Below are 18,654 nucleotides of genomic sequence, written 5' to 3' on the forward strand. Positions count from 1 at the left end.
CCGTTTATATTTGTGCCAAACTAATGTCACATTGCCTCAGCTGTTTGTCTTTATTTTATAAAATATTGTTTTCTCACTGGTACCCCAACTCCCTGTGACAGGAAAGAAAGGTTGTACAGCCCATGTCCCCCTCCCTTTGGTAAATACCATTCCAGCCTCAGCTCTATTCATTTAGATGTATTATTTTGAATTAGTGATTTTTATTACTTATAGAATTGAATCTGCTCGAGCTCCTTGCTCTGCCACTGCTATCGTTCGTAGATGAATATCTATACTGCAGTTAAAGTGAAGCTGTGACCCTTTAGCTTTGTGATTGTGAGTTAGGTTGAAGTGTGTAACTTCATACTTTACTTAAAGCAATGAAACCAACAGATCCTTTGGACTTGAATCTATCAACATGCTAAGGTCTATGGAAGGAGAGCTGTGTCTGAATTAAAGGGTTACTCAGTAGGGTGCTGTACCAGAGGAAGCAGGGTAGACTACGTTCTAGGTGTAGTCTTTACAAACTTTATTAGGGTAAAACCCTCCAGAGCTAAAGGCTGGGACACTTTAAACAGAGAGCTGGTCCAGACCCCCAGTATGGAGGGGTATCCTGGGTTCTGACTTCCCTTTCCTGAGTCACGGTTTGTGTTTGTAAATAAGAAATGGGATTGTCACACTTGTGTTGAGGACTAACGGTGATTGTTTGTACATTTGCTTGAATAAATATTATTTGCTCCACTGTAATTTCTGCAACTGCTTTCCTGACTGATTTCTGTATGAATTTTCACATGGTATGTTTGTGTGTGTGTGTGTGTGTTATGGTCTCAGCTTAAGCCTCCGTTCCAGTAATGATGCACAATACTCACGTCAGACTTCCCGACACACACATACAATCACACTCATAGGTTTGCTTAGCTATAAGCCTCTGATCTATGCTAACTGGACAGTGGACACCCTACAACCAGGTCCAGGCTTTGTTCCCCATGAGGTCCAGCGTGTATAGTGGAAACAAAAATGAGTACACACACACACACACACACATACTCTCACTCAGTCCCGTTGAAGCAGTGATTGATTTCCTCCCTGAGTGATTGATGAACTTGTCTTTTTTACTTCCCAAACTGTCAGTTGCAACCTAAACTGCGCCGTGGAACCGATCCTCCAACAAATGACCTTAAAACTAAGAGTGCGTCTCCCTGTTAAAGCTCGCTGGGTTAAGTCTATTACTGCAGGGTGCTAGCTGTGCAGCATAGATGGAGATTACAGAGATAAGACCTTAATGCCCCCATGCAGACACCTTCTCGTGTCTAAACCCCCTCCTCTTCCTCCTTTTCCACAACCCTGGAGTGTCCCCTCCATCTGCGACTCCTCTCAGCCTGTCCACTCTTTCTCTGGACTCCTGAAGACGCTGGGAGCCTTCAGCCAGCTGCAATGAAGACCGCTCTCGCCCTCCTGCTGTTCATCTCTCTGGCCTGTCACAGTGAGTTCCCATAACACCGACACTGACGCTGGATTATTTCAGGCAGTGGGTGAGGATTTTGATGATTAGCAGCTGGCAGGCTAGTTGTGGATGGGTTGTAGAAGCACAGATGATCCTGGATTGTTCATTTCCTCAGTGGTAAAAGCAGGTTTAGCTTGAGGCCTGCACAGTTTGGGACACTTCCCATGTAAAGCTGTCACAGATTTAAACCTGAATAAATTTGGCATAAGATTGACAGCAATATATGGTTCTCTGCAAGTTTGTGTGTGTGTGTGTGTGTGTGTGTGTGTGTGTGTGTGTTTGTGCATGTCTTCCACCCGCCTGTGAACATGCATGCTTAGTCTCAAATTCAGGTGTTCTCTCCTGTTCTGTCTGCAAAGGCCACGGCCTCAAATGTCACACGTGCGTGGCGTCCAATGACGACGATTGCAACCGACAGGGCTCCACCCCCTGCCCTCAATACGCTGACGCCTGCTCCACCATCACAGGACCCAGTGAGTAAACACACAAACACAACGAGGAAAACACACAACAATGAAGGCTGATTTGGTTGAATACAGTGATGTAAATGCCTCACTAGAGGTCAGCACAGCAACGATATCTCAGTGCATGTGTGACACAGAGGTTTGAGGAAGTCGGTGGGACCTAAAAAAGTCCCCATGTTGTTTCCATTGGCAAAGAGAAGGCCAAAATTAAATCCCATAATGCACCACTAGAAGGTTTTTGTATTTATTACTTCCCACAAAAAATGTCCTATTAACTTCTGCCAGTAGGCTTCTGTCTTGTCTTGTGTGTGTGTGTGTGTGTGTGTGTGTGTGTGTGTGAGAGAGAGGGAGAGAGAGAGAGAGAGAGGGAGAGAGAGTGTGCATGTGATCAAAAAGCCTCCACGTCTACATCCTCTCTTCATTTGAGGTTGCTGAACATTATCCCAGTGGTTTATGATATCCTCAGATCTCTCTGTGTGTGTGTGTGTGTGTGTGTGTGTGTGTGTGTGTGTGTGTGTGTGTGTGTGTGTGTGTGTGTGTGTGTGAACAGAGGAGTAGTAGGGGTATAAGGAGGGAGAGTTCACTGAGTTCACTGTGTCGTACCAAATTAACAGAAGCCGTCAGCCTTTAAACGTCTCCCGGCGTCGCTCTCTTTCAGACACTGTGATGAAGTCGTGCACTTACAAGGCTTTCTGCGAAAAGGCTCAAGGAGGCAACTCTGGAGCCAAGGTGGCGTGCTGCTTCGGTGACGACTGCAACGGGCCCCACAGGAGCCACAGCCACGGGGACCACAACGGTGCAGGGGCTCTGGCCTCCAGCCCCGTGCTGCTGATCACAGGCTTATTGCTGCGTGTGGCACTGAGTCAGTTCTGAACTCATACCCCCCCCCCCTTCTTTTCTTTTCCTTATCTGTGGTGTTGTCATGTCACCCGTCCAAAAAGAAAGAAAGGATTCCAGCTGCAGAGAGTTTCTTGCAATTTTGAGATGTGTTTTATATTGAGTGTTTCTGACGGCTGGGTTGCGTGCCCTGTAAATACGAGCTGCAATGTCTGCAGCTTCCATTGTCTCATTTTATTTTTTAGATTATCATCAAAAACTTGAATAGTATATCTTTATTATCTCATCTGGCATGTTCACTCTCAGGCAGTGTGAACCTGAGAGTGTTTGTGGTGAATATGTGTCTACAAAGTGAGGAACATCTTCTTTACAGCTCCGGCCCCTCTGGTGACTACTTAGTTGTGGTTTTGGTAGGTGCACAGCTCGCTTGACACCATAGAACCGCATGATTCACTTATGTCGTTGCCATGGTAACAAGAGAACTTAATCACCACAAATCTTTGTAAAATGTATATGTTCGTGCATGCAAGCTTGTCTGAATAAAGATACAATCTCACCTTTATTGTGTGAGTGGGTACAGGGCGTGATTGTGCGTAGGTAAGTATCGTACATTTCATAACCTACACTTGACCTTTTAAAAGCCAGAGAAAAAAACATTTTGCTTACGTTCATGTCCCCGATGTAAAAGCATTTATCTGCAGATGCACGCAAACTGTAGAGCAGAGCCATCTGATCGTTTTCAGCAGAGGCTGTGGAAACTGTGAGACTTCCTTCTGTGACTGATGTGTAACTTGAATCCTGTGCAGTCGCCACAGGATATGAAATCAGTGAGGTAGGTCTCCGTCCTCAGGCAGGTCATATGACGTGCAACCACTTCCTCTTGACAGGAGGACACAAAAAGGAGAAAAACTGACGAATCAATTCTGATATTTCTTATTTCAACACCAACTATGAAAATTCATAACCCAGACTCTTGAGTACATATAATAAAGTGTTTGCAAAGAAGGAGGTCAGGCAGTGGGGGAGGAAGTACTCAAACACAGAGTAGAAATACATAGACAAAATGTATTTTCTACTTGAGTAAAAGCAACTACTCACTTCTAAATATATTTTAAGTATTAAAAGTGCTTCTATTCCCTAATGCAACGCTCTTCTACATCATTATAACTGAGTCTCCGAGTCCCTGACAACCCTGTGACCTGCAGCTGTAAAGCACAACACTGCTCAGACTCAAACTGCTCAATTTTGTAATCAGACATGTAATAAACAGCTACATGTGATATTTTCAAACCAGCACTGAGCAAAATTACTGTCCACTCATGAGTAACAATGCAAATACAACAATGTGTAGCTTATTTCTGAAATATTTTTTTATTTTGTATATTTTTGTATATTTTGTATATATCTTATTTGCACAAAGAGAAGATGCATAACTGTAATTCCTGGGCTGTTGGACTTTTATTCAGAGCTGTAGCTACAAGGACACCGAGGTCCTATATTCTGAGAATTTCTGGGTTTCTGATAACAGAGGAGGACTGTCTATGACATAAAACATCAAAAAACACAAAATCAAATTAAAGGGGTTTCCTACACTTCAGTACAGGACCATGAAGTGTACAGGAAGTACATTTTTTCCCACCCACAGCTTTTGGTACATGATCTCGTACTCGTCACACTCACTCACCTCCTGTGACAGGTGGATGAATGACACTATTCTTCACTGTGTTCCTGTTTATCCAGGTTCACTCTCTGTATGTGAACCAGCTGTGTGTGTGTCTGTGTGTCTGCGTGTATGGTTCAGGCATTACTCATGTTGTGCGGCCATGTTTACACAGTCACATTATGGGAACTCGTCTTCATTATGAGCAAAAAAAGCAAGTTACCATAATGCGAATCATTGAATTGTAATGTGAAGACATGTTTTTAGGTTAGGTGTGTGCACTAGTATATCTTTTGTGAGGACCATGTTGGGAAAGTGAGCACATCTTTTTCAAAGGGCTGTTTAACGGGGCAAGACTTTGGTTTTAGGGTTAGTCAGCATCAGGGTTAGATAAAGGTTGGGGTTGGGTATTTACTTTACTTGGTTAATATTTGGGTGAGGGGCTATAGGGAATGCATTGTGCCAACGAGTGTCCTTAAGATAGAAGTCCAAGATGAAAAAAAAAATGCAATACAACATATCTCATGCAGTTGCAGGAGGAAAAGATGGTGCACACTTTGTATCTGTTATTATCTGTCTGTATCTGTCAGTAAAAAAACAAAAAAACAATGCTCTCAGAACAAAACTGCACAAGTGAAGCTACTGAAATTACAATACAGGTTTTTTTTTTCTCGTTAAAATGACAGTTAAGTTCAGTTTAGTTCCTCAAATGAAGCAGCAGCATGAGGAGGAGGAGGAGGAGGAGGACCCGGCGGCCGGAGCCGCTGAGAGGACGCATAGCTCACATCCGGGGCTGGTTTATTCTGACAACGAAACGTCCTACCCGGAAAAAAAAAAAAGACGAGTCCTGTGTAATCCGACCACACAAACAAAACAGGCGAGGCTGTGACAGTGCGACACGAGCCGGCTTTGTTTTTGAATTTCCGCTGTGCGTGGAGGTTGTTAAAGAAACAACTCGAGTGGACCATGCTCGTGTTCAGCAAACTCCTGCCAAACAAACAAGTCTCCTCTCTGCGCGTCGGAGCCGTGCGGGGCGCTGGCTGTGGCGCACACTGACTCCTGCAGCTCCGCGGGTAAGAAGCACACAGCGGACACTCTGTGACTGTGTGTGTGTGCGTGTGTGTGCGTGCGTGTGTGTGTGAGTCTGTGGTGAGTCAGTGCAGCTCATCCGAACATATGTGATGTCTGTCAGGTGTCTCTGACTAAACTCTTGTCTGATGATCACACTTCAACTTTTTCATCGCGTGCTCGCCATCACGTTGGGTACGCGCGCACGACAGTGACCGTCACATGTGTCATTCAGGGGCGTGAGGCTCGTGCCCGCTGCTGCTGCTGCTGCTGTCATGAGAAATGAGGGGATCGACCCGGAGCTGCAGCTGATAAAGGATTTTGTGGGATTAATCGATTAATCCTTTGGTGCATGCAATGTCGGTGAGTTTGGGAAAGTGTCACAACTTTCCAGAGCTCCAGTAAAGTCTTTGTGTTGTTAGATTTGTGCAAAACCAAAATACTTTCGTAGTCTTGATGTGTTTCATTTGAGTCATAGCATTTTTATGCCCTTAGGGGAAAACGTTGCACTTTTCACTGCACAGTTTTCAGATCAGTATCTTACAGTAAAAACACAGGACGAGTTTAGGATGCATCAGAATTATCTGTGTGGAGTCAGAGGCTGAACCATTTCAAACTAGAAGGACACAGAATAAACCTCTGCCACTTTGTCACCCTGACCTTTATCACCCTAATCTTCCCTGACCCATACAACATCCTTCCAAATTTCACATTAGAAATGTTATCAAACATAGAACAGCCACCAACCAAGAGCCACCAATTGTTATTACCTCTGTCGGTGACGAGTGGCAAAAGATGAAATAGAAATATTAGGACTGACCCAAATACCTTGAAATGTGGACTGTTGCCATGGTAATTAACATCCACCATCAGTATTCAAACACTAAGTGGTTTATTTGATCAAATATGCTTTTCCACAAGAGGTAATCTTTGTTATTCAAATTGTTGCTGATTACTTTTCCTGTCAAGTCACCAAATCTTTTAAACTCTAAGTTAAAGGCACAACTCCACTGATTTCACACGTCAAAGTCAATTACGTTGTCACAGGGAGACAAAATCCGCTTGTTAAAAGCAGATGTATAATGTCTTCAGCAGCTCTGGAGGGAAATAGAATCAAGTGAAGTCAGGTAGCAGCACTTTGGGTCCATGGTTTGGTCTTGGAAGCATCTACCAGGCAAGTAAAACCCACGTCAGTACTGAGCAGCATCTGTGGAAGTGTGGGGTTGATAGTCTTCAGAGTTTAAGTCCTACCAGGGATTCAAAGTTTGGTTCCAGTTGCATGAACATTGACCAGTCTTTTGTTACTGTGCCATTCTGTCTGGACATTACTCTTTTAACCCTGACACACAGAATGTGTTTCTGTTGCTGTTCAAAGAGGCCTAACTTGTCCAGAATGAAGCAGATGAATGTACAGAGTTTTAGGTCAGTTCACCACCCTGGATGTGGTAAAAGACAATACCTCAGATATCACAGCTATGTTCTGTCCTCATACACACAAACCCTGTTTATTATAACTGGTGTGTGTCACCTTGTTACGTTTCACAGCCCGAGTATTCAAATCTCACACATATCTGATAATCTGATGTCTGAACTATATTTACTGGTGAAGTTTTGCCTGAGATGCCACAGACAGTTTGTCCCCGTGATGGTTGATGGTTAAGCCAGATGTGCCAGTGCCACACATTAAAGTGTGTGTGTGTGTGTGTGTGTGTGTGTGTGTGTGTGTGTGTGTGTGTGTGTGTGTGTGTGTGTGTGTGTGTGTGTGTGTGTGTGTGTGTGTGTGTGTGTGTGTGTGTGTGTGTGTGTGTGTGTGTGTCTGACCTCTGCGGCATCAATTCCACTTTTCCATTACAGACTCTGGAGTTTCTGCAGGAGGCTTGTGAGTGGTTTGCATTTTTCACCTATTGCAATGGGCTGAAGAAAATCTGTTGGATGGCTGACGCATCAGCAGCACGGCCCACAAGCAGTTTCAGAATGAAGCATTTTCCGAACCAGCGACTTAAAAATAGTCTCACAGGACGTCCGGGGAAGATGTGACCTGTTTATTTCTCTTGTCTGTGTTTTGTTGGGTGACGTGTGTGTGAGCATGTTATTGAAAGTAGTTTCCTACTCATCCATTAATTATCTATACTACTTATTTGTCGAGGGGGGAGCTGCAGCCAATCCCAGCTGATACAGGGTGAGAAGCGGGGTACAGCCTGGACAGGTCGCCTCAACATCCAGAGACAAACCACCCTCATTCACACCCATGGTCAACTTAAAGTCTCCATTTGACTTCAATCTGTGTATTTTTGGACTGTGGGAGGAAGCTGGATAAATAATTTCCCTCTTCTTTACATGTCTTTAAATAGTACTGTGATATTTTACATGACTGTCCAATGCATTGTAAAAATCAGTCACAGATGTGGCCTGGTTGCCATAAGATTACCTCTGGGGCCACGTTACATTCGAGGCCCTTTCCATGCAGTAAAATATCTGGTGATGTCAAGTCCTGAAGTGAAATGGAAAAAAAACTGCAGAAAACCTGCTTTTTTATTCAGAGCATCTGAGCGAGCGCTGGAAGTCACTGTGATAACTTCACGGTGTTCAGTCTGCAGAGTTGGACTAAAAGTTCCCCCGGAAACTTAAGGAGAACAATATTATGAAATTGAGGTCTCACCACGTCACAAGCCAGAAATCTCAAAACTCAGCCAAAGAACTGAAAAAAACATGTTAAACTTTACTGTCAGATGTCTCATATCGATAAAACTCTTGGATTGAGATACCATCAGCAGGTCTCGGCTGAATGAGAGTGTTTTTTTTTTTTTCACCGGCAGTCGGCAGCCCCAGTGATAGACATGCGTGCCATCATCTTAATGAACATATCCACCCACCCTCCCTCAGCCCCGTCACTCCTCCTCCTCCTCTCCTCTTTTTCCTTCTCCTCTTTTCCCCTCTCCTCCCGCTCCCCTTTCTTCTCTGGCCAGTGGAAATGTGCGTGTGTGCAGATCTTGAGTGCAGTCTGTAATTTTTGGCTGTGGTGGAGGGCCTCAGCTCAGCCTCGGGCTTCGGGGTTTGCTGCTCAGCCTCAATCACGTCACATGAAAAACTGCTGAGTGTGAGTGCGGGTCTCTTTGTGTGTGTGTGTGTGTGTGTGTGTGTGTGTGTGTGTGTGTGTGTGTGTGTGTGTGTGTGTGTGTGTGTGTGTGTGTGTGTGTGTGTGTGTGTGTGTGTGTGTGTGTGTGTGTGTGTGTGTGTGTGTGTGTGTGTGTGTGAGCATTTATTTGAAAACTAAATGAAAGATGCTTTATCCTCCATGTCTGCCCGTCTCTGTCTCTCTGTCTGTTTCACTCAGCTGCTCCATATACATTTTCATCTCCCCCTGTCCATCTCACTTGAGTCTCTCTGTCTGTCCGTCTGTCCCAGTGATATGTGATAGCAGCAGCAGCAGCAGCAGCAGCAGCAGCATGCCGTACGTGGACCGGCTGAACCGTGTGTGTGGTTTCCTGGACATCGAGGAGAAGGAGAACAGCTGCCGCTTCCAGAGACGATACTTCATCCTCGACACGCAGGGAAATGCTCTGCTATGGTATATGGACAACCCTCAGGTGCTCCACACACGACACACACACTTGTACAAACAGCAAGAGGAAGTGAAAATTGACCAATACATGCCATGTAACCTTGGACCCTGAGGTCCAATGACGAGTCTGTGTGTTTGTGTTTGCATGCAGAACCTGCCCAGCGGAGCCAGCTTTGTTGGCAGCCTGAAGCTAACCTACATCTCTAAGGTAAACCGCTCTCTCCCTCCGTCGACTCGCCCTTATGTCTACAGGCGACGCGTTTGTGTGGCGTGGACGCATAGTTCCCAGAGTGCACACAAATAGAAAAACATGCATATGGGCTTCACAGACACACAAGATCTGTGTGTTATCTGTAGTTATAGTTAACGGTCACATGCAGCGCAGAACTGAAGCAGAGTCTGTGAAGTTTTCCAGATGTCACAGCGCTCGCTGAACTAACCAGAGATAATGACATCTGGCTTCAGTGCACCGCCGCGCTGACAGCTCCTCAATGGACACTCTGAGTCAAACACACGTCAAAGTTATGAAATGTTCCTCTTCTCTTCTCTTCTCTTCCTCTCTCCTATTTTCCTCTTCTTTCCTCTTACCTCCTTTCCTTTCCTCTCCTCCTCTTCTTTCCTCTTCCTTTGTCTTCTTTCCTCTCATTTCCTCTCATGGCGTCTCCTCTCCTCGCCTCGTCTTTCCTCATCATCTTTTCCTCTCCTCAGGTGAATGAAGCCACAGCGAAGCAAAAGCCCAAGACAGAGTTCTGTTTTGGTGAGTCAGTCTTATGCAGTAGCTCACAAGGGCACACGTGTGATGAAATAATATAGTGGGTTATAAATAGTGGATATTCATGAGTGTCTTGTCTTCCCCTGCAGTCATTAATGCAGTTTCGCGGCGTTACTTCCTCCAAGGAAACGATGTGACTGACATGAAGGACTGGGTGGCTGCTCTCAACAAGGCCAGCAAGATCACTGTGAGTGCGACCACTTGTGTACACTTCTGACGTGCACTGAACTCCGCACATTTTCCTGAAATTATACGCAGTGAGAACTCAAATGTTTGGGTCAGCTGCTCCGGACATTTTCCACAACTCTTCATGCCAGCCCCCTAGTGGAATGTCTGAGTGAGCCCATGTGAGAATACGGCAGGAAAACGTGATGCAAAACTCAAAATAACAAGAACAACACAAACACCTCAGGGTGAGAAAGAGGTCGCATGCATGTAGAAGATGCTGATGAAGATGTCCACTTGGAAAGAGAACAAGATTGAAGAGCTATGTTCCACCCAGGTGCCCCCCCTCGCCTGAGTGTTCCGCACATTTTCCTGTTGTTTTGAAAGTCTGAATCTCCTCCTGCCTTCCCTAAAGTGGGGGTCCAAAAGTCTTGGATCACTTTGCCCTTTACTTGAGATCTGTTTATACTTTTCCCATGAACTCATAACCAGGTGTAATGTGCAGTCAGATTAATAAGGGATTTATTTGCACCTGGTTGCTGGAAGCTGCAGTTTGCGGGGGTTTGGTTTGGGAGGGTGCAGATGTCAGCAGCTTACCTACAGTTACCCTCTCACACACTTATTAATGAATGAGGAAATTGTGAATGTTCTGAATTATGAGTGATAACAGACTCACGTCACTGTGGTGGAGGTGTCAGAGCAGTGTTGCGTATGTGTTTTGGGTGTGCATCACACACATTTACATATTATTTGCGTCGGTCCAGTGCAGGAGCCTTTATAATCGGCGATGAGCAGATGTCTCCTCACAGATGAGATGACAGAGGAAAGTGTTTCTCTTTTTTCTCTCACCTGCACACTGACACAGGAAGCAGCACCGCTCGCTGTCTCTTTCACTTCCCCTTCGATTGGAGGGCCGCTCCGCCGCCTTTTTCTGAGCCTCCTCCACACTCAATGAGTCTGTGTGAAAACGCTCTCTGAAAGCGCAATGGACATCATGTCGACGCAGGAATTAAAAGTAAAACTATGATCAACGAGTTTCAGGCATTTAATTTAGAAAAGAGGAAGTGGATTTTTCTTCTTCAGCCACATCACAGGGGTTCATGATTTTGTCTTATTCTTTCTGTGGGGACATCAATATTTAATATGTGAGTGTTTGATCCTCACTCAGATAAACTCTAAATTAATTAAATTAAATTAATACAAGTTAATACAGCAGTCCTGCAGTAAACCTATAAAGTTCGGTTTATGTTTTAAACTGTTTTGATTCAATTCAATGATCATTTCAGAGGCAGCAGCTTGTGGTGCTGTATAGTGTTAAATGACAGATGCTTGTTAACTCAGTTACAGTTAATCAATGAGGGCCGACAACTCTGAGTCGACAGCCATGGCTGGAGGCTTTATGTTTTCAGGTTGTCTGTCAGTTTGTCACACTCTTGTAAATGCAACATCTCAAGCGGGCGTCGGAGGCACCGCTCTCAGCCTCAGCCTCAGTCTCACACCGGCTGCAGCTTCCCCTTCAGCCTTGATGACGACGGCATCCGCACCAAAGACGTCTAGTTCACTGGAGTCTCATGTGTGGACTCCAGCGTTGGCACCTGCTTTGAAATGAATGTGACTGTTAATAATAGTATTCCCTGCTAATGAAGTGACACTGTGGCCGAGACCAACACTGAATTATAATTTAACAAGATGCTTCACATTCCTCTTAGTTTTAAATTGGATTAGATTTAAGTCAAAGGTCAATGTCTCCGTGACTCACAAAACACGTTTTTGACCCTAACCCCAAGAATTCAAAAGCTTATTATATGACAACATGTTCTTAATATCTTCTCTCAAAGTCTTGACTACATATATTACATGAGTCTGGCATTCAACAACAAGGTGGTGATTCTAGTGAACTACGGTGAACGTCTACATCTTACAGTGAACTTTTCATTGCAGTTTGGAAATCGACTCCCAGGGGGAATTGAACCACTAACTCCCGGCCGTCGGGGCAAATGTTGCTGCATCAGTTTTGCTCGCTGATATCGGTGCACTTTATATTTTCCTACTTATTGACAGGTTCCTAAATCTGGCCCTGCACCTCCGAGGTCTGATGTGACGACAGTGATCGGCGACACTCAGGGAGGGAAGAGGCAGCAGGCCTACAAGACTGAGATCATCGGGGGGGTGGTGGTGCACACTCCCATCCAGGTAAAGTAGAGGAACATAAAATTCCCAAAAACGTGTGGTCACTATAATCACAATTACAGTTGTGGTTCTGTTTAAGGAAAAAATTAACTAATTGTTGATGTCTTAACTTGTATCTGATTGTGGCCTTTGATGTCAGTAGAGTCTTTTGTCCGAAACCACTTCAAGTATGAGCTGAGATATTTGAAGATGTTGGTGACCGTGAGTGTGATTGTGCTGAAGAGGATGACGAGGGGTTTTGATGAAATGTTTCAGAATGAGAGTGAAGAGACGGAAGGCAGAGAGAGGAAGGGCAACAGGCTGGGCGTGCTGAGATGTGGTTACTGTGTGAAACAGGGAAATGTGGTGAGTACCCAGCTACTCACGATGTAGCTGATAAACTCTGTGTTTGTTGAAAAAGTCTGTGTGCAATCTGTGATGTGGTGTTTCTCTTTTTCTGTCTTTCTTTTCAGCGAAAAAGCTGGAAGAGGCGTTTTTTCACCCTGGATGAAAACACAGTCAGTTACTTCAAGTCTGAAGTGGTGAGGAGACAGGATTTGTTTTGTTGTTAATATCTTGTATTTCCTGTCTATTTGTGTGACTAGGCTCTTTGTCTGCACACGTCTGAGTTGTGTTTATGTTCGCTGCAGGATAAGGAGCCTCTCCGAGCCATTCCACTCAGGGACATCCAGAGGGTCCACGAATGTCTCGTCAAGTCTGGGTGAGTCAAACGTGAATCACTGAGTCGAATGATCCCAGCATTTTCCTCTCTATCCATCTGATACTGTATATGAACAGCATCTGAATCACTGCAGTTTGAGTTCATTGTAAAGTTATTTTATATCCACTCATTCCAGAAATCCCCGTCTGTCTGTATGTGGCTCACATATCTGGAGAACCGTTCATCTTATCACCTTCACTCTTGACATGTGTATAAGAAAGTACAGTGCTTGATTTGGTTTTACACACTTTACGTTCAATATTAATAAACTGAATAAACAGGCGACCAGTGCCCATCAACGCAAATGACGTTGTCGGTCCCAACAGCAGGCGCGTTCCCCACAATGTCAACAACAGCTGATTCTCCAGTTCTGGGTTCTGCTACTGAGTCGAGCTTCACTGAACTTTGAATAAACAGGTGAAGAGCTCTTTGTGCAGCAGCTCAGCAGCTTCAGGGTTCAGTGGTTTGAGTTCTGCAGCTGGTCTCTTACAGTTTTAGAAAGAAATCTGCAACCAGCATCAACACAGGCCGAGAAAACAGCTAATTCTGAACAGGCAGGTTTAGAACAGGCAGGTTTAGAAAAGGCAGGTTTAGAACAGGCACTGCACTAGAAGACTAAAAACAAGAAGATTCGCACATTCAATGACATTTATCCTCAGTTTTGTTTTTCTCTGTCTTCACTAGATTTGTTTCTTATTGCAGCATCAAGTGTCTGATATTGTACAGGTGATATTTTTAACTCGTGATCCGACCACTGAGCTCGATTTGGCGGTAGAGAGAAACTGATGAGCTGAAGTTAGGGACCGTCTTACAAATCTGTGCAAAATGACAAACTTCATGGTTTAGTTACCACTACTTGTGTCACGCTCTGCAGCGACATGGATTTTGCAACACAATCATTACAGTGATTTACACACACACACACACACACACACACACACACACACACACACACACACACACACACACACACACACACACACACACACGGGAGATCCACTTCCCAAAACACTTAATGAATCATATCACACCCACAGGTTACACACAGGTAACAGGCTGGTTTTTACATGTCGCAACACTGCTGACCGAAGGTGATTCATACTGGATTTCAGACAATGCTGCTGGTTAGAAATGTTCATCACAGTGTCACATGGCACTAAAAGCTTGCAGCAGCAAGGTGGATGGGCTTTCTCTCTCTCTTGTGGCTTTCTCTCTGTTTCCAAAGAGGATGAAATGTATTTCATCTCCTCCTTATGCCAGCTTATTTTTGACAGACACAATACTTTGAAAGATGTAAAAACGGTTTAGTCCTGGAGTTTATTATTAAAAAGTAAATCCCTTATACTTTATATTATTTAAAACTGAATTACTGATTAAGTTTGCACTGCATTTTTCTTGTTTGACAATTGCTCTTGGCAGATTCTTTGGAGTAATAGTTTAGGACAATCATAGTAATAGATTTTGACAGTTATTGGTTTCCACAATGACATCAATTCTTGGAACGGTATATTTGTGGTTCGTCAGATCACAAATGATTTGGCAAGGTGAAAAAAACGGTAATGGGGTAAAGAGCTTTTCCCCCCCAAAATATTTGAATTGCTCAGATCCAGGTTGTTGAGCAACACAGCTGATTCACAGCTCAAAACAATAGTTGCAGCCAACTCTGAGAACCAATCATATCACATTTACTAATCAACCTCACCTCCTGTTTCCAAATAATTAGGACATTGTTCTCTGACTTCGCCAATAAGTACAATAGAGGTGAGAGTATTTTGTAATGCCATGACACAAAACCGTTACTGTAGAAAAAATGCTTTTAACTTATATCATCCATCGCAAAATCCAACCAACTTCATTATTTTCCAAGGAATGCTATGCAATTTATCCCAGTACAGTTTATCAAGGTGCATTTTAAATACAAATCATTCTGTAAAAGTTGTACATTCAACCATTTTCTGTATAGATACAGATCAGAGTCAGGCTGCATATTTCTGTCTCAATCATTCCGAGCCAGAGAGAAAACAGACGAAACTAACCCAAACCCGACAGGCCTTCTGCTTTTTGTGTCTGAACCCCGATCCGAGCTCGATGCAGTTGCTCCATGTAAACTGCAGTGAGTTTTTGTTTCTCTGTCCCACACACACACACGGTTCCTGCTGGTTTTCCCTGATTACGACCAAAACACCAAAATCATTTAAACTTTTTTGTGCGAACTCGGCCCGGCCAAGGGTCGGGTGACCACACTCTAATTCAGATATTTATGTGAAATAAACAGATAATAGCTTTGCACATAACCCTCCTTGTAGCTACTGTGTTTCAACAGGATGTTTTTTACTTTCAGGGATCTCCTGCTGAGAGACAACCTGTTTGAAATCATCACCAGCTCCAGAACCTTCTACATTCAGGTAAAAATCTCTTTCAACCGAAACAGGAGACTTTTGAGAACTCGTGTTGATATAGAACTGAATGAATGAACACAAAGCGAGAACAGAGACGATCTGTTGTCGCAGGTGTCCTGATGTTGTCACTTGTTTTATGCTCTGCTGCTGATGTGTGGCACCAGCTCTGTGTTAAGGAGCATGAAAAGTTTGTTTTTGTGAAACGGGCACAGCCATCTGTTACCATGACAACAATAACATCCGGTTCAGCTGATCAGGCGGGTAATGCAGAGACAGGGGGGGGTGGGAGCCACTGTAGGTCTGAACACTTATTTTATTTTTGTCCGTGCATGAAAAAAGGGGAAGCATGACCAACATCTCAACTGACAAACACAACACATAAACAGAAATAGATGAAACAGATTTTTATCACAGTGAAAATGGAAACACCACAATGACAGCATCTTAGATTAAACTGACATTTGGATTAGAGTTTTTCTATCTACTCACACGGGATATACACTGGGGCTTCAACTCATTATCATTTTAATCTTTTTTCTTTATCGTCAGTAATAAATACAGTTATATATGAAAAATACATGACATTAACTTTGATTTATAGAAACAGACACGGATATTTAGTTTCGCTCGTTTTAGAACAACACTTGAGGCATATGACACAGAAGAATACGCTGCATCAGGGTTTGGCTACTCAGGAAAAAAGAGTTTCTCAAGAATTATCCCATAGAATAAGATTTGCAGCTTGTAGAAAATGTGACTCGACACAACAGGACAGACTCGTCCAGTAGCTGGTGTGAGAATGACTGTAGAGAGACGTGCTGCTCTGCTTCATCTTCTGGTGCCTGTTCCCTGCAGACAGACTCTCCAGATGAGATGCACAGTTGGATCAGGGACATTGAGTTGAAGATTCAGGAGTTCAGAGGTCCCCCGAAGGTAATTCTGTTGTTTCTCCTCTTTCCGCTGGAGCAAAAAAAACACTGCGTTCATCAGGAAATGGAAGCTTGATTCTGATTCTTGAATATGGTGTTTTTTGTGTCTGTTATTTCAGGGGTTTTCATTCAAACGTGCCTCTTCTCTGTATCGGAGTCAAAACTCCTCTGCGTCTCGTGGTCATCCGAGTGATTTGGTCAGACCCTCCCTGGTCAAGTCCTGCTCTGTGGCGCCGGGCTGGCAGCCTTGGACCCCTGTCCCACCCTGTGAGCCCTCCATCATGGATGCCGAGGACGAGGACAGCCCTTTCATCTCCGTCCCAAACTTGCCCTCTCTCTCCTCCTCCTCCACCTCTTCTTCCACCTCCTCCTCCTCCAACTCCCTCTCTGCCCCTTGCCCTAGCGCGAATCCCGGGCCTTCCATCAGCGGACTGGGGATCCTCGCGGCGTCAGGAGACGTGGCGAGCGAGCGTCGGAGGCACCGCTCTCAGCCTCAGTCTCACACCGGCTGCAGCTTCCCCTTCAGCCTTGATGACGACGGCATCCGCACCACAGACGTCTAGTTCACTGGAGTCTCATGTGTGGACTCCAGCGTTGGTACCTGTTTTGAAATGAATGTGACTGTTAATAATAGTATTCCCTGCTAATGAAGTGACACTGTGACTGAGATTGGGGGCCCCCTGCTGGTCATGTAGGTGCTTTGCAGATGAAGGATCACCCAGCAGGAAGAAGACCAGAGGCACAGTGTTGGTTGATCACAGGACTGTGAAAAGGTACGATGGAGTGGTTTTAGTGCAACGTCCTCTCAAAACTTGAATAGTCTTGTTAGTTGTTCTTACAGACTCAAACATTTTGGCACATGCACAAAAGAAGATACATTTTTCACCCCCTCACTAGACGTATTCACATATTAGTGGATAAATATTAGTGTCAATGTGTTTAATATTCATACTTAATTTCACAAAATACCCCATTTTATTTTCCAGTTGAGCTGAGCAGTGCATCCCCTCTTTCCTCCAGAGACAAACATTGGGTTAAATAAACCTCACCTCAAACGTTCCTCCATTAATGATTAACAAGCATTTATTAGTACAATCTAATCAGGTGTCTGGGGGAAAGTATCCTGTCTCGTATAAAAAACGGTACCTGCACTCACATGCCAACTGACTCTAGTGTTTTCATCTGCACAGGCAGAAACGAAGGAGATGCAGCAGCTTTTATGTGTTTGCACTATGTTCTAGATAATCTTTTCAATAGGTGGCTTCAAGATCAATCGTCAGTAAACTGTGACTCGTCTCTTTGTGTTTAACGTGGTACCGTAACAACACAGCCGTGTTTCAGTGGTACTCGTCGTAGAATGTACTTCCACTATCAAAGTACAGCTGATCAGCTGGTTGTCAGCTTTGTAAATGTGATTTTTCTTTTTCTTTTTTTTTTACTGCAGCATTACATGGGAAAATGTGCCACTACTTTTGGTAATTTAATTGAAATTCCGCACTTTGCTTTTTCTCATTTTTACTTGTTTTTTTTATTCCTTTTTTTTTTGACACAGCTTTCACAGCAGATTTATCAGCTTCCTCTGAGATGGTGCCTCAGATATTTTGTGTTGTTACATATTCAGTTTCAAACCCTCACAGGTTCACCCCAAGACTTAATCCATGTGGTTCCATGTTCCACGCCTGTTTCCGTTTTCTGAAGCTGTGTGCACTTGTCTGCCTGCGTACATTGTTAATTCTCCAACTTGTACATTAAATGATGCTTTTTAATTTGTCCTGTTTGGGGTGTTTTTTTTCCTTCAACTCAGATTTTTATGACTTTCAATTCAAATTTTCACACTCTGCCATCTAGTGGCCGGTGGGTCCATCCACATTTTACAGCAAAGACATCACAAACTTCGATTTTTCTTATCTTGTGATAAAAGTGTTGACACTGAAACTTTCAACTTTTATCTTTTGTTTTCTCTCTAACATGCAGAAAATGTCCAACCTTCAGGCATGCAGAGGGTCAAGGCAAACGCTGTTGCCCTTTAACACTGTCACCTTAAAACACATGCACGCTCTTGTAGATAAAACCTCAAGCGTGCACACACATGCCAATCTAGTGCCCGGAGGTTGTGTTAAGTGAAGTGTTTCACACGTCCAGAGCAAAGGTCCATTAGGTAAAACGCCTAAAACGCTGTCCTGACCTCCGTCCACTTCCCCTCTGCGCCTGCCGGTGCAGCTGTGCGGCTGCAGGGCCGGAGAGAGGGAAACGTCTCCTCTGAGCGGTTCCAATTGTGTCGTTAGGTACAAAAGGCCCAGAGTGCCTGTGAAATGTCAGCTGTGTTGAAATGAGTTTTCAGTCTGTTAAAGATGGAGCTTCCCCAAGGTACTGAGAGGAAGCCCAGCAGAAACGTGTGAGGATGAAGACAGCGATGAAAGTTAGG

The 18,654-nt window shown here is 44.1% G+C and overlaps 2 protein-coding genes across 3 annotated transcripts; both read left to right on the top strand.

Annotated features, from left to right (window-relative positions):
- The first annotated feature begins 1,261 nt into the window (after window positions 1-1,261).
- On the top strand, window positions 1,262-2,877 carry si:ch211-113d22.2. 2 transcript variants are annotated; one of them, XM_034594756.1, is made up of 3 exons: window positions 1,262-1,462; window positions 1,816-1,956; window positions 2,606-2,877. In XM_034594756.1, the coding sequence occupies exons 1-3, from the start codon at window positions 1,414-1,416 to the stop codon at window positions 2,818-2,820; spliced, it is 405 nt and encodes a 134-aa protein (XP_034450647.1). In that variant the 5' UTR covers window positions 1,262-1,413; the 3' UTR covers window positions 2,821-2,877. The 2 variants fall into 2 exon arrangements, with proteins under 2 accessions (XP_034450647.1, XP_034450648.1); XM_034594757.1 differs by having other exon boundaries at window positions 1,265-1,462; window positions 1,843-1,956.
- Window positions 2,878-5,181: 2,304 nt separating this feature from the next.
- Window positions 5,182-17,999, top strand: si:ch211-204d2.4 (uncharacterized protein LOC100003662 homolog). Its single transcript, XM_034594728.1, has 12 exons — window positions 5,182-5,517; window positions 8,918-9,099; window positions 9,226-9,282; window positions 9,783-9,831; window positions 9,936-10,033; window positions 12,073-12,204; window positions 12,457-12,546; window positions 12,654-12,722; window positions 12,831-12,901; window positions 15,243-15,306; window positions 16,156-16,233; window positions 16,349-17,999. Exons 2-12 carry the CDS (start codon window positions 8,959-8,961, stop codon window positions 16,790-16,792), a joined length of 1,293 nt encoding a protein of 430 aa, XP_034450619.1. The 5' UTR covers window positions 5,182-5,517; window positions 8,918-8,958; the 3' UTR covers window positions 16,793-17,999.
- Window positions 18,000-18,654: the final 655 nt, after the last annotated feature.

This window comes from Hippoglossus hippoglossus, chromosome 9 (genome assembly GCF_009819705.1).
Source record: "Hippoglossus hippoglossus isolate fHipHip1 chromosome 9, fHipHip1.pri, whole genome shotgun sequence".
NCBI classification, from domain to species: Eukaryota; Metazoa; Chordata; class Actinopteri; order Pleuronectiformes; family Pleuronectidae; genus Hippoglossus; species Hippoglossus hippoglossus.

Bases quoted from the DNA above. Each gene is read 5' to 3' on its own strand.
- si:ch211-113d22.2 (XM_034594756.1), top strand. From the start codon at position 1,414: ATGAAGACCGCTCTCGCCCTCCTGCTGTTCATCTCTCTGGCCTGTCAC. The intron at 1,463-1,815 runs GTGAGTTCCCAT...TCTCAAATTCAG, and splicing joins CATCTCTCTGGCCTGTCACA to GTGTTCTCTCCTGTTCTGTC. The intron at 1,957-2,605 runs GTGAGTAAACAC...GCTCTCTTTCAG, and splicing joins CTCCACCATCACAGGACCCA to ACACTGTGATGAAGTCGTGC.
- si:ch211-204d2.4 (XM_034594728.1), top strand. From the start codon at position 8,959: ATGCCGTACGTGGACCGGCTGAACCGTGTGTGTGGTTTCCTGGACATC. The intron at 9,283-9,782 runs GTAAACCGCTCT...TCCTCTCCTCAG, and splicing joins AGCTAACCTACATCTCTAAG to GTGAATGAAGCCACAGCGAA. The intron at 12,902-15,242 runs GTGAGTCAAACG...TTTTACTTTCAG, and splicing joins GAATGTCTCGTCAAGTCTGG to GGATCTCCTGCTGAGAGACA.